Source organism: Penicillium brevicompactum, assembly GCF_028827555.1.
Source record: "Penicillium brevicompactum strain IBT 35665 chromosome Unknown utg000007l_segment0_segment0, whole genome shotgun sequence".
In the NCBI taxonomy this organism is placed as follows: Eukaryota; Fungi; Ascomycota; class Eurotiomycetes; order Eurotiales; family Aspergillaceae; genus Penicillium; species Penicillium brevicompactum.
The window spans coordinates 591,529-603,193 of NW_026623210.1; the positions used below are offsets into that span (position 1 = coordinate 591,529).

Sequence of the window (11,665 nt, forward strand, 5' to 3'; positions counted from 1 at the left end):
TTGCCAAGAAAATCGTCAAGTAGCATTGTATGTTCTAGTACTCGTGACAGAAAAAATATCAAACAATCAATAGATAGATGGAAACACAGTTCCATCAGAAAGAAGGTACAGAAGAAAACGCAACAAGATTACACCAGATCATTAGAAACTCCGGGACCAGTCCCTCAGTAAGTGACAGCAAAGCGAACGGACACCAAAGATGCGATGGCAAGGGATTGTACAACAGGTCAGAACGCCAAGAAAATGGGTCTATACAGCGAATGGAAGAAGGGTAGATGAGATGTGTAAGGTTCGAGGGTCGAGAATGGGATGAAATCAAATGCCGCCCCATCGGTTGCGAAGACCCTCTGACCACCGCGAGTAGAGGACATCAGTGAGTTGTTTGGTGTGCTCCATTCCGGGGGCTGGTTGGGTGGTCGGTGGGGGTGATTGGGGAGTTGGTTCGGGGACATATGATTGTCGACGGCGGTGGCTTTTGAGGTGAGGGTTGTTTTGGGCCAGTACCAGACGAGGACGGGATGGGGAGTCTGGTTGAGTTGAAGGGAGGAGGGTGGAGAGACGGGAGTCAGACTGAAGCTTTTCATTCATTATCCTGACGATGTGGTATAGTCCTTCGGGGTCGACCATTTCAAGATCGCTGAAGGCTTCTGCGAGGCGGGATATGGCTTCACGTTTGTCGCCGTCGCCTGTCGTAGAGAGAACCTCTTGACAGGAAAGTCCTACGGCCTTGCTGTATGCGCGTCGGCCAATCTGGGCTTCTTTGCTTGAGGAGTCGGTCGAGGCGGTCTTGGGGCTGACGTTCTCGTCGTATCCTTGTCTCATTTGGTTTGGCTCTTGGACTTTGTCTGAGACGCGGCGGAACTGTCGAACTGTTGACGGGCTGTTTCCGTAACTCAAATCCAAACCAAGTGGCTGCTTGACGCCGCTTGAGCGTCGCTTGGTATTTGCCTTTCGAACAGAAGGTGATCGATCGGTGGGCGCGCGTCGCACAGTCGAGTTGGCTTGGTGCTTTGGTGGAGGTGGGGGTTGTGCGATATGCAAGTCCTGCATCATTTGCGCTGGATCGGGCATATTCTCGTCCTCCTCGTCGAATGTCATCCAGTCGGTGCCTCCCTTGGGCTTCCACATTGGAGGAGCCTTGACGGTATCAAAGACCCAGTCGTCCTCGTCTTCCTCGTCCGGTCTCGTCATAGTGTGGAGAGACTCCGCGTAGTACCGCGGGTCTTTGGGCTCAGAGCGGTTTCCATCCCAGTCCTGCTTGCGATGGATAAGCTCTTGCAGCGCTTCGACCTTGCCCGCATTGCGGATGAACTTATGTCTCAGCAGCTCCTTGGCGCTGGGACGCATGTCAGGGTCTTTAGTCAAACATTGTGCGATGAAATCCTTGAAGGTGTTGCTATAGTCATTGCCCTCGAGGCGCGGGGCCGGGTTTTTAGGAATGAGGAAGAGGACTTTCATAGGGTGTGTGCTGGCATGTGGGGGTTCGCCGTTGATCATCTCGATTGCCGTGATTCCGAGGGACCAGATGTCCGCCTTGAAGTCGTATCCAGCCTGCTGGATAACCTCCGGCGCCATCCAGAATGGAGTTCCGACGAACGTATTGCGCTGCGATTTGATATTGACCAGCTGCGCGGCCACACCAAAGTCGGCTAACTTCACTTTTCCAGATTGGGAAAGCAAGACGTTAGCCGCTTTGACGTCGCGGTGGATCTTTCCTTCATTATGTAGGTAGTCCAGGCCTTGGAGAAGCTCCCGGCACACGATGGCAACATGGGCCTCATTGAAACATCCTGGTTTCAACTGAGATGGTCAGCAGGGACATGGACAAACGACCCAACCGATATCATACCAAATCTAAACAGGAGCCACCCCCGAGGTATTCCATCACAATCCATAACTTGTGGCCCTTTAGGAAACTGGCTTTGTATTGTGTAACGTAGGCGCTGGCGCAGGTAGCCAGGACCGAAATCTCCTGTTGAATTTCCTGAATGTCGTCTTCGCTGGACTCGAGATCGATCTGAAAGGGTCAATGATGGGAGAGCAAAGTGATCGGAACGGAATCGTACGTGTTTAATGGCGACGATCTCGCCGTCAGTCTTGTCAATGGCCTTGTAAACCACGCCGAAACTGCCACCTGCAAACGGAGACGGGTTAGCCGGGGAAAATGCAGAAACCAGAAACCTTGAGACTTACTGCCCAACTCCTCCATCACCTGATAATGACTTGACATGTCGTCTGCCATTGTGCAAGCGTACTCCAAAAGGTATAGGATACAAAGGAATAATAATGGAGACTCAAACGAGAGAAAGAGAGGAATGCCCGATCTAAAGGCCTAAGGGGTGGAGCATAAATCCCCAAACAAGCTCCGTCTCGCATGGCAACGGGCGGCCTCAGGCCACCAACCGGGGAAGTACCATGCATAATTGCTCTGCAAGGGTCCACTCTAGGATCTTCACTGCTTCTACTTCGTGCATTGCACTTTATATCGGGCTTGATAGCGGTGTGCACATTAATTTCGCTTTGTTTTGGCTATATACGTCCGGTGGTCTAAATGTACTTGTAGGGGGTTCATGATGCCGTTCTGGGAAAGAAAACATAATGTTAGCGATGGAATCCTCGGGAGTCGATAAATCACTTACAGGATCATAGAGGTTCTTCAACTGCTTCATCAGCTTGACCATCGTCTCGTTCTGGCTGTAACCAATGAACTCTCGCTTGGCAACACCGAGGCCGTGCTCAGCGCTGATGCTGCCCTGGCGCTTCTGGATCCACTCATACACCCAAGGCTCAATCGCCTTCTCCACCTCCTTGTTGTATTGACGCACGGAAACGTTCAAGTGCAGGTTCGAGTCACCCATGTGACCGTATCCGACAACAGCGCGCACAGGGAAAGAGTCATCGTCGCCCACGAAACCCTTCTCGGTAAGACGAGCCTTGCAGTCCTCTACAAGCTGGTACAGATCCGCCAGTGGGATCGACACATCATACTTGTAGGTGCCGCCCAGGTGGCTGAGCGACTCGGTGATGCCCTCACGCCAGCGCCACAAGGCCTGGAACTGAGTCTCGTCTTGCGCCAACACACCGTCAGCAACGATTCCGTCGCCCATCACGCTCTCCAGGAACGATTCCAGCTTGGCCATGTCGTGCTCGGCGTTGGATCCACTGGTCTCCACCAGACAGTAGAAGGGGTACTCGCCCTCAAGAGGGTGCTTGTTACCCGTAGACTCAATGACCAAGCCCTGGCTGCGACCATCCATCAATTCGAACGCAGACAGAATCTCAGAAAGCTGGCCCTTGGCCGCAAGGTAAGCCTGCTGCACCTGCTCGAAGCTCTCGAGACCGAAGTAGGCGACGTTGACGGCCTTGGGGCGAGGGGGGGCATTGGATAGATACAGCAGTCACCAGGCCGATGGTACCCTCGGAGCCAATGAAGAGCTGCTTCAGATCGTAGCCAGTGTTGTTCTTACGCAGGGTAGATAGTGCGTCCACGATAGTCCCGTCCGGCAGGACCGCCTCGAGACCAAGCACGCTACCGTGCAAACTTCCGTAGCGCAGGAGACGCAGACCACCAGCGTTGGTGGAGACATTTCCTCCGATGTGGCAGGATCCCTTAGCACCCAGGTCTAGGGGGAACAGGTGGTCCCGCTCGGCGAGATATTGATCCGCAGTCTCGAGGATGACACCGGCATCGGCAACAAGAACACCTGACGCGGCGTCGAAGGAGCGAATCTGGTTCATGCGGGAGGTGTTGATGACGATCTCATCGAACACGGGCACTGAGCCACCGACCAGTCCAGTGTTTCCACCCTGCGGCACAACGGCCAATTTGCGCTCATTGCAGTACTTCAGCACCTTGCTGACCTCCTGTGCGTTCTGCGGCTTCAACACAAGCCGGGTGTGGCCACGGTACTTGCGCATCCAATCGCTGTTGAACGGCTCGATGTCGTCTGCTGCGTCGGTGGTCACGCCATCGATCACGGCGGACTGAGAGCCCAGAAGTTCTTTGAAGTGGGCGACATCGTCGGCAGAAATCTCGGCGAAGTTGGGGTTGCGCTGGACGTTGTAGGCCTCGCTGGTGTATTTGATTTGGCGCGAGTCGGCGGTGCGGGTGGAGCTAGAGGCGAAGGTCCGCGTGGTTGCGGTCAACGGTGTGAATTGGACGGGGCGAAGAGCGAGACGCGGACGAGGCACGCGGGCTCGCCGCAGAGCAGCTGTGAGGTTCCTGGCGCTGGACATGGTTAAACAATGCAAGAGGAATAAATAAATTTTAGGGTTGAAGGCCGAGTGGAGATTCCGCTCCGATCTGCTGCCGACGCTCTCGGCGCTCATCGGCGATTCTTTCAGCCGTCCACCTAAACCGGTCCTATTGCTCAGCGACTCTATCGAATGAATTTACGCTCTATCGGAATCTGTTGAATGTATAGCATCCATTTAAAAAATGGCTCAACACCATTTATATAGGTTGGTTTGACCTAATTGGGCGGAGTTGGGTCTTGGTACCTAGCCTATGCCTGGCCCGTCAGTGCCACCCATAACTATATGTACATAGCAGACAGGGTATTGGGCCAATAGCAGAGTAGATCAGCATCTTGACGGACTAGAGGCTCAAGCCAAGACATCTATATCCAGGTCTGACAGAGCCCCAGCGACCTATATCACAGTGACTGTATCTGCCATTGCCAGTGTCTCGAACATATACTCCGTACCAACTGAGACCCTCTGAATTCCACAACGTCATGCAGGGCCAAGTGCAACTTTAAACCGACATGTCTGTGCATGTGCCGTGCAGCCCATGAGCTCACGAGAGACGGGCGAATATTCGGGTGGAAGGTCAAGTTGATGGGGATTCGCTGAGGAAAAAGCCACCGGCAGCCAGAAGTAGTTGGCAGTCAGTTACGTCACCGTGGCCCGACTCCCAAAGGCTTCCAGAAGAAAAAAAAGAACAGCTACCCCTCCAACCTACAACCAATTCCACATTATGACTTCCACTGTTCTTGTTACTGGAGCCAGTGGCTTCCTAGGCCGTGCTGTCTTCAACACTTTCCAACACTCCGGCGTGTTGGTCGTTGGGCAGGGATTCTCCCGCGCTGCCCCGCCTACTCTTCTGAAGGCCGATCTCGAGAAAGATGAAGACATCAAGATGCTGTTTGACGAAGTCAAGTAGGCGAATTCCTTCCGGAATATTCATGGTCAGCTACTGACTTACATGTCCAACCCCGCAGGCCCCAGATTGTCATCCATTGTAAGCCACTCGAAGCCACCCGCATGCCATAACCTAACAGACCACAGGCGCCGCGAACAAGTCCCCCGACCTCTGCGAGAAGAACCCGGACCAAGCCCGCAGAGTCAACGTCGAAGCTACACGTAAATTAGCTGCAGAGTGCCATTCCACAGGTGCCTTCCTCATCTATATCTCCACCGACTATGTCTTCCCCGGCACCGAAGGCGACGCACCCTACGAGACAGACTCCCAGACCAATCCTCCCAACCTCTACGGCCAACTGAAGTTGGACGGCGAGAAGGCCGTTCTGGAGACCATTGGCGACTCCGGTCTGGGCGTTGTCCTGCGCGTGCCCGTGTTGTACGGAAATGCCAAGGAGAACTCCGAGAGCGCGGTCAACACCCTTGTCGACGCTGTCAAGAAGGCCACCGAGGAGGGTGCCAATGTGACAATGGACGACTGGGCTCTGCGCTACCCCACCAACACGGAGGACGTTGCACGTGTCTGCCGTGACATTGTCATCAAGTACCTGCGCGAGAAGGAGAAGCGCAAGGAGCTCCCTCGCGTCTTGCAGTTCTCGTCCGAGGACCGAATGACCAAGTATGAGATTTGCCAGAAATTGGCTCAGGTTCTGGGCGTCTCGATTCCCGGTATGATCGCCAACAAGCAGGGCAATGATCCCAATGCTGGTGTTGTGCGACCTTATGATACCCATCTTTCGACCAAGGCACTGACCGAGCTGGGGATTGACGTGCGGACAATGGATTTCATTGCATGGTGGTAAGTGCGGCAAATTTTTGTGATGAACTGTACTAACGACATTCAGGCGTCGCGAGTTGGGCGCGAACAGAAAATAAGAGAAGAAGATCTAGGCGTCGGACTATAGAGAATCCTGAAACCAAAAAAAGAAAAGGGCGCCGACAATATATCTCAATATCAGTGAAATCACCCCGACGACCACATCGCCATCCCAACCAGTCCTCTGGGTACTCCGTACAAAGTAAACAAAGTAGCACCGAGGCTAGGAATACGGAGTAATAAGGGCTTCGATACCTCTGAACGGATGGTCCACTCGAACGTCGGATGAAAAATAAACAGATGCAGGAGGCGAATGTGATTTGATATCGTCGCACATCATTCAAACCTGTCAGTGCACTTGCTTCTCTTACCTCGGCCATGCCTTTTCATTGCCAATGTGTTTCCACTAGGATTTGAGAAGGCAGTTTTTGTATCACCTCTGTACTCCATACCTTGTCTCGGTTGAAATTGGACGAATATTTTCTCGACTGAGATCTGCTGAAGTCGGTGGGTGTAGAATAGATTGCACATAGGGCTGTGATCGTCTTGTGGACCCCTGTGATCGAATCACATTCTGCATGGTCTGATTCAATAGTACCTGTCGATCATATCAGATGCAAAAACACTTCCGAGGGCTCAAGGGCACTCTTAAAGTCTTTGGAGCCCTGGATTGCGCAAAAATAGTGTTCAAAGAGGTAGACGTGACGACGCGCGCGGCGCGTCCGGAAACGGGGCATTCCATTTCCACACGTTCTAGTCTGCACCAGACTGGCCATGACGAAGGCAAGAACTTGGTGAGTCCTATATGACCAGTCGAAACGCACAGTCGCTGGTCGGGGCGGGCCGCAATTTCCAAGGCAGAGTCAATTCAGAACGGGACGGTTTGATCGTGACGACTAGGGGCGTGGCAATCTCCCCTCCCACAGTCTCTTTTCCTACTCCGTACCTATATTGTCACTACTCTTGCCACTGGTACTCCGTATTCGCTACGCTCTCTGCATTTTAATGACCAGTGGGAACCGATCGTTGCTCTCGAGCAACACCCTTGATCGTACCTGAGACACTTGAAACGTCCGTCTCGGCCCCCAGGGGCGCTTCTAAATTAGTGAACGGGTCAATCCAGCGAAAACAAGGAAGCCGTGCGCTCGATCCTCCTCGAGAACCGTGGCACGCGAGGTGCAGACATCGAAATGTCCGCCTCCTCTGCGCCAACCAGCATGGGTGAACAGAACCCTTCGATCGCAAGAAGTCGATCTCGATACCGTCGCAATCGACCGACAACTGGAAACGGCCCACCTCCCACACCCGCGATCTCGGACCACGCGCGAACTCCACCACGGCAACCCGCGAGAGAAAGTCCCCGGACGGGGTGTGCTGCGAGGCACACCGAAGAGGGAATAAACGCACGTGATACACACCGGCAAGATGCGATGGACCAGCTGACTGGCGGCGATAAGTCGCTGCAGAGTCGACCGCCACCGTCCGCCATTGGAAAACCCCCGCAAAAAGTGGACGCGCGACAAAGATTACCCCGAGGCGAACCGGCGCATCCACCACGCAGCGCGCAGTCTGGGGAACCGGGTCGCAAATCTTTCTTTCAAAAGGTCAATTTGAAGGTGAGAGACCATGTGAAAAAAACCGACCATGCGCCGAAATACATTGGAGTCGGTGGGACTGGCGTGGTTCCGGGTGTTGATGCCCCTGTTAGCGCCGTGAATGCTGGGGAGCGACATGCGCTTGTCACGTACGGGGATGCCCAGGCAAACCTCGCTGTCACTCCGTCAACTCAAGTGAAGGACCTCTTGCATGATGCGGCCGAGAATCTGTCTCGCGACATTGATGCCGACAAGTTCATTCTGATGGAGTCTTTCTCTAAACTCGGCCTCGAGCGCCCTCTGCGCCGGTATGAGCATGTACGAGGCGTGATGAACTCTTGGTCCCACGATTCCGAAAATCGCTTCATCATCATTCCACCGTCCAGCGTGGAAGCCCTCGCCCAGCTTGATGCCGCGCATGCCCCTTCTGAGCCGCCGGTTCCGATCACCGTGCAAATATACCATTCCCAACGCCCTCGGAAATGGGACAAGCGGTTTGTCACATTGCGTGCAGATGGGCAGGTGACAATTTCGAAGAAGGAAATCGCGAAAGAGCAGACCAATATCTGCCACTTATCCGACTTTGACATCTACTTTCCCAGTGCGCGGGCTTTGAACAAAGATGTCAAACCACCAAAGAAGCTCTGCTTTGCCATCAAAAGCCAGCAAAAGTCATCCATGTTTCTTTCAACAGAGAACTTCCTCCATTTCTTCTCGACCAGCGACAGGAATGTCGCAGACAAGTGGTATCGAGCTGTACAGAAGTGGAGAAGCTGGTACCTCGTCAACAAGCTAGGCTCCTGCCAGAAGGCAGATGTCGATACACCACTCAAACGTTCCGGCACCAGGAGGTCAACTCGACAGAGAAGCATACCCCATGACGTCCCGCTGCTAGACCGGGAAAGCCCAGCCGAATCCCCCAGCCGAAGGAGCTCTGATCAGCCGCGACCATCAAGCTCCAAGGATATCTATGCCAGAAAGAAAGCACAACGAGGACACGTTCCCCCACCATCTTCATACCCCAATGCCCCAACAATCGACACAGACGTGGCTGGGCCTTTCACCGACAAAGAAGCCCTGATCTCAGGTGTCTCGCCCGAAGAAGTGGAAACGTCTACATTCTCCCCGTCCGGACTTCTGGGTCGTACTTACACGCAACGACAAGGCGCAATGCGCGAACGAGAAGACCGGGAAAAGCGAAGCAAACAAGAACCTTTCACCGGTGGCCTTATGGCCGGCACATCGTATGACTCAGTTCCAAACAGCCGATCAAACACCATGACCCGAGCCCCAGACCTCTCATCCTTCCACAAGCCTCTCGTCGACTTGACACCCGTCTACGCCGAACCACCCCAGCACAGCCGTGTAGGCAAAGGCCACGGCGTCAAAGTCCAACCAGGCATGCAACTCATCGATGGTGCAACCGGACCTGAGCTGACACAGGGTGCCATCGCCATCCCACCATCAACCTCCTGGCGACGACCAGCAGAGGTCCCGCAGCGCCGCAACACCACCCGCAGCGTGCGCGAGCGCGAGCGCGAGCCAAATCCATACACCACTCCGGATGTACCGGTGTCGAAAGATTTCACGCCAAATAGTCTCCTTGCGCATTCAGCTAGCACGGCTACGCCGCGGAAACAGAGAACCGGTCACGGCGTCGCCACAGGAGATCGCAATGCTACGAAACCGTTGCTGGATATGGCTCCTGAGAATCCTTTTTCTGATGGTAGTCTGCTGCGGCAGCTATGACCTCAACGCAGCGCAGTCTTTACGCACGTGGAATGCTTATCTTTGTTAGATACCCAAGTTATGTCGATTTAGTGCCATCGAAATATCATTATGTTCGATTGAATCTCGTCGATTTAGGGAGGTTTAGGGGAGTTCATTAGCTGATCTTTCAGCATATATCCAATCACCCGATATTTATAGAAATGGGATATGAGAACGGGGGGCCCACCTATTCCACAACGAAAAACTTGTTTTCGGCGCATGGTATTGTTTTCTTGCGATCCATGGAGTCAGTCACCCATTGAGCCGAGCTCCTAACCCAAGTCACTGGCTGCATATACCATAACCGCCGGAGATATTCTTTACATATCTTATCCGTGACCCTCAGCCAATTTGATCGATCTCAGTGCCCCAAATTTTGATGGAAGCATGTATTGGGCATTTGTTTTGAAATGTCTCTGTTAGAGGCGAACGGGCTACTTCCCATCAACACACAACACACCATTGAGGGACAAGGTATTGGTACAAGATTGACTGTGCTTATTTCCCCTTCAAGAGAAACGCGCAGAGTGAGTGCCTCCTTATCTTCCAAGGTTGTGATGCTTCCAATATTATTCTCTAACGCAAAGTCCATATTACCCTAGCGGAAGACATTTCAAGCACGGTTTATCAAAGCTTTTCTTCAATCTGCTAAACTCCAGCGACAACAGTACACAGATCGCAACAAAGCAATTTACACATCCATCTAGATTCGGTTCATTCCAACAAGCCAGAATTCTCCTTTCAGCTAATTAAACCGCAAATGATACCATGTAAGCAGCAAATCACAGATCTTGGGAATATCCCTATCCTGAATCAACATCACAGCCCAAAGATCCCAAACAGACCGCTGAACAAACCGTGGTTGTGATGGTGATGGTGATGGTGATGGTGATACACATAGGTTGTCGTGTCACCATTACCCTGTTGACTTTGTGCTTTATCGGCTTTCTTCCTGTCCTTTTCATCCTTCTTATTAGCATCCTCCTGTTTTTTGGCATCACTCTGCTGCTTTCGCACAGACTCATAGACCTTAAAACTTTTGAACTCCCAATAAGCATCGACAAAGCTTGCCGGGCTCTTCGCCACAAACTCTGTACATGTAGCAGGGCAGTGGTACATAGTATCGTAGTATTGCGTCTGCGCCGCAAGCTCACCACACAAATCGATATTGGCAATGATACTCTGGTTCTTGAAATGAGCACCAATATTACACTTGGTACTGGGAAAGTCGGCTAAAGCAGTTCCCCAGAGCGATGTGTTGGGATCGACAAGGCTGGTATCGTTGGGAACAGAGTCACGACTGAAATACCAAGTTCGAATACCTTCTTGACGCACTTCGAGTGCGTACATGCCACCGCCGTTGTTGTTCATCGCCTCGCCGTAGGTGGAAGCATTCCCCAGGACTCCGCAGCCTGCATTTCCGTCATTGGTGTCATCGCACTTCTTGGACAGTATCTGTCCAGTTTGCTTGCGCTTGACATCCTTCATCGAGCAACCTTTGGTAGTATGAAGAGTGACTTCATTTCCATGACTTCCTTCATTGGTCGTTTCAAGAACGTCTATCTCGCCATTCTTTGGCCAGTTGTATCCATCTGTCAACCACAGAGCAGGCCAAGTACCGCAGCCGAAGGGGGTGTGAATGATATCGAAGATGAAGAGACCTTCATCGTATGTTTTCTTCGACTCGATACGCACGGAGTTTCGTCCGTGCTTTGCATTGCGGGTCTGCGCGTCCACGCGCAGGATTGCGGATGACTCTGTTGCGTGTGTGAGGTTGAGATGAGTAGCTGTTGTCTCGTTGACGTAGATGACGAAACCCTTTGTTGGGTCCTCTTCGGTGAAATAGTTGAACTGGTCGAAGAAGGTCGGACCGGAGTACTCGTCCACGAGGTTATACTTCAGCGGCCTATACTTGGGATATCGGTTTTTGATCACTTCGACGGGGATGACGGTGACGATCAATATAACGAGGATAAATAGTGGGACGAGGATTCTGGTGCACCGGGTCCAGCCAACGGGGTTATACCAACGGATCTTTTCATCGAATATTGTCCGCACCAGAGGCCAGCGTCGAGGGTTATACCAGGGAATCTGAGTAGGCCCAGATGGTTGGACGATGGTATTTTCGGTTGGCTCCTTGAACTCCAGGGTGGAGTAGTTGGGGGGTGGATCTTGATAATCCATGATAGCTGTCGACTTCGTAGACAGTCGATGAACTCTTGTTTGATGAAAGAGGGAGAATTTCCACTGACCGAACCTAACTATCTCGCCATTCGTCATG

At 52.7% G+C, this 11,665-nt stretch overlaps 4 protein-coding genes across 4 annotated transcripts; 2 read left to right on the forward strand and 2 right to left on the reverse strand.

The window, feature by feature from the left end:
* Positions 1–315: 315 nt before the first annotated feature.
* N7506_010979 (STE20 family serine/threonine-protein kinase) lies at positions 316–2,242 on the reverse strand (the record flags this gene model as incomplete). The annotated part of the gene is made up of 4 exons (XM_056960272.1): positions 316–1,800; positions 1,850–2,017; positions 2,067–2,134; positions 2,194–2,242. The coding sequence occupies 4 exons, from the start codon at positions 2,240–2,242 to the stop codon at positions 316–318; spliced, it is 1,770 nt and encodes a 589-aa protein (XP_056806427.1).
* Positions 2,243–4,978: 2,736 nt separating this feature from the next.
* On the forward strand, positions 4,979–6,078 carry N7506_010980 (dTDP-4-dehydrorhamnose reductase family protein; the record flags this gene model as incomplete). The annotated part of the gene is made up of 4 exons (XM_056960273.1): positions 4,979–5,160; positions 5,223–5,242; positions 5,290–6,001; positions 6,048–6,078. The coding sequence occupies 4 exons, from the start codon at positions 4,979–4,981 to the stop codon at positions 6,076–6,078; spliced, it is 945 nt and encodes a 314-aa protein (XP_056806428.1).
* Positions 6,079–7,209: 1,131 nt separating this feature from the next.
* On the forward strand, positions 7,210–9,363 carry N7506_010981 (uncharacterized protein; the record flags this gene model as incomplete). The annotated part of the gene is made up of 1 exon (XM_056960274.1): positions 7,210–9,363. One exon carries the CDS (start codon positions 7,210–7,212, stop codon positions 9,361–9,363), a length of 2,154 nt encoding a protein of 717 aa, XP_056806429.1.
* Positions 9,364–10,203: 840 nt separating this feature from the next.
* On the reverse strand, positions 10,204–11,568 carry N7506_010982 (glycoside hydrolase family 16 protein; the record flags this gene model as incomplete). The annotated part of the gene is made up of 1 exon (XM_056960275.1): positions 10,204–11,568. One exon carries the CDS (start codon positions 11,566–11,568, stop codon positions 10,204–10,206), a length of 1,365 nt encoding a protein of 454 aa, XP_056806430.1.
* Between the last annotated feature and the right edge of the window lie 97 nt (positions 11,569–11,665).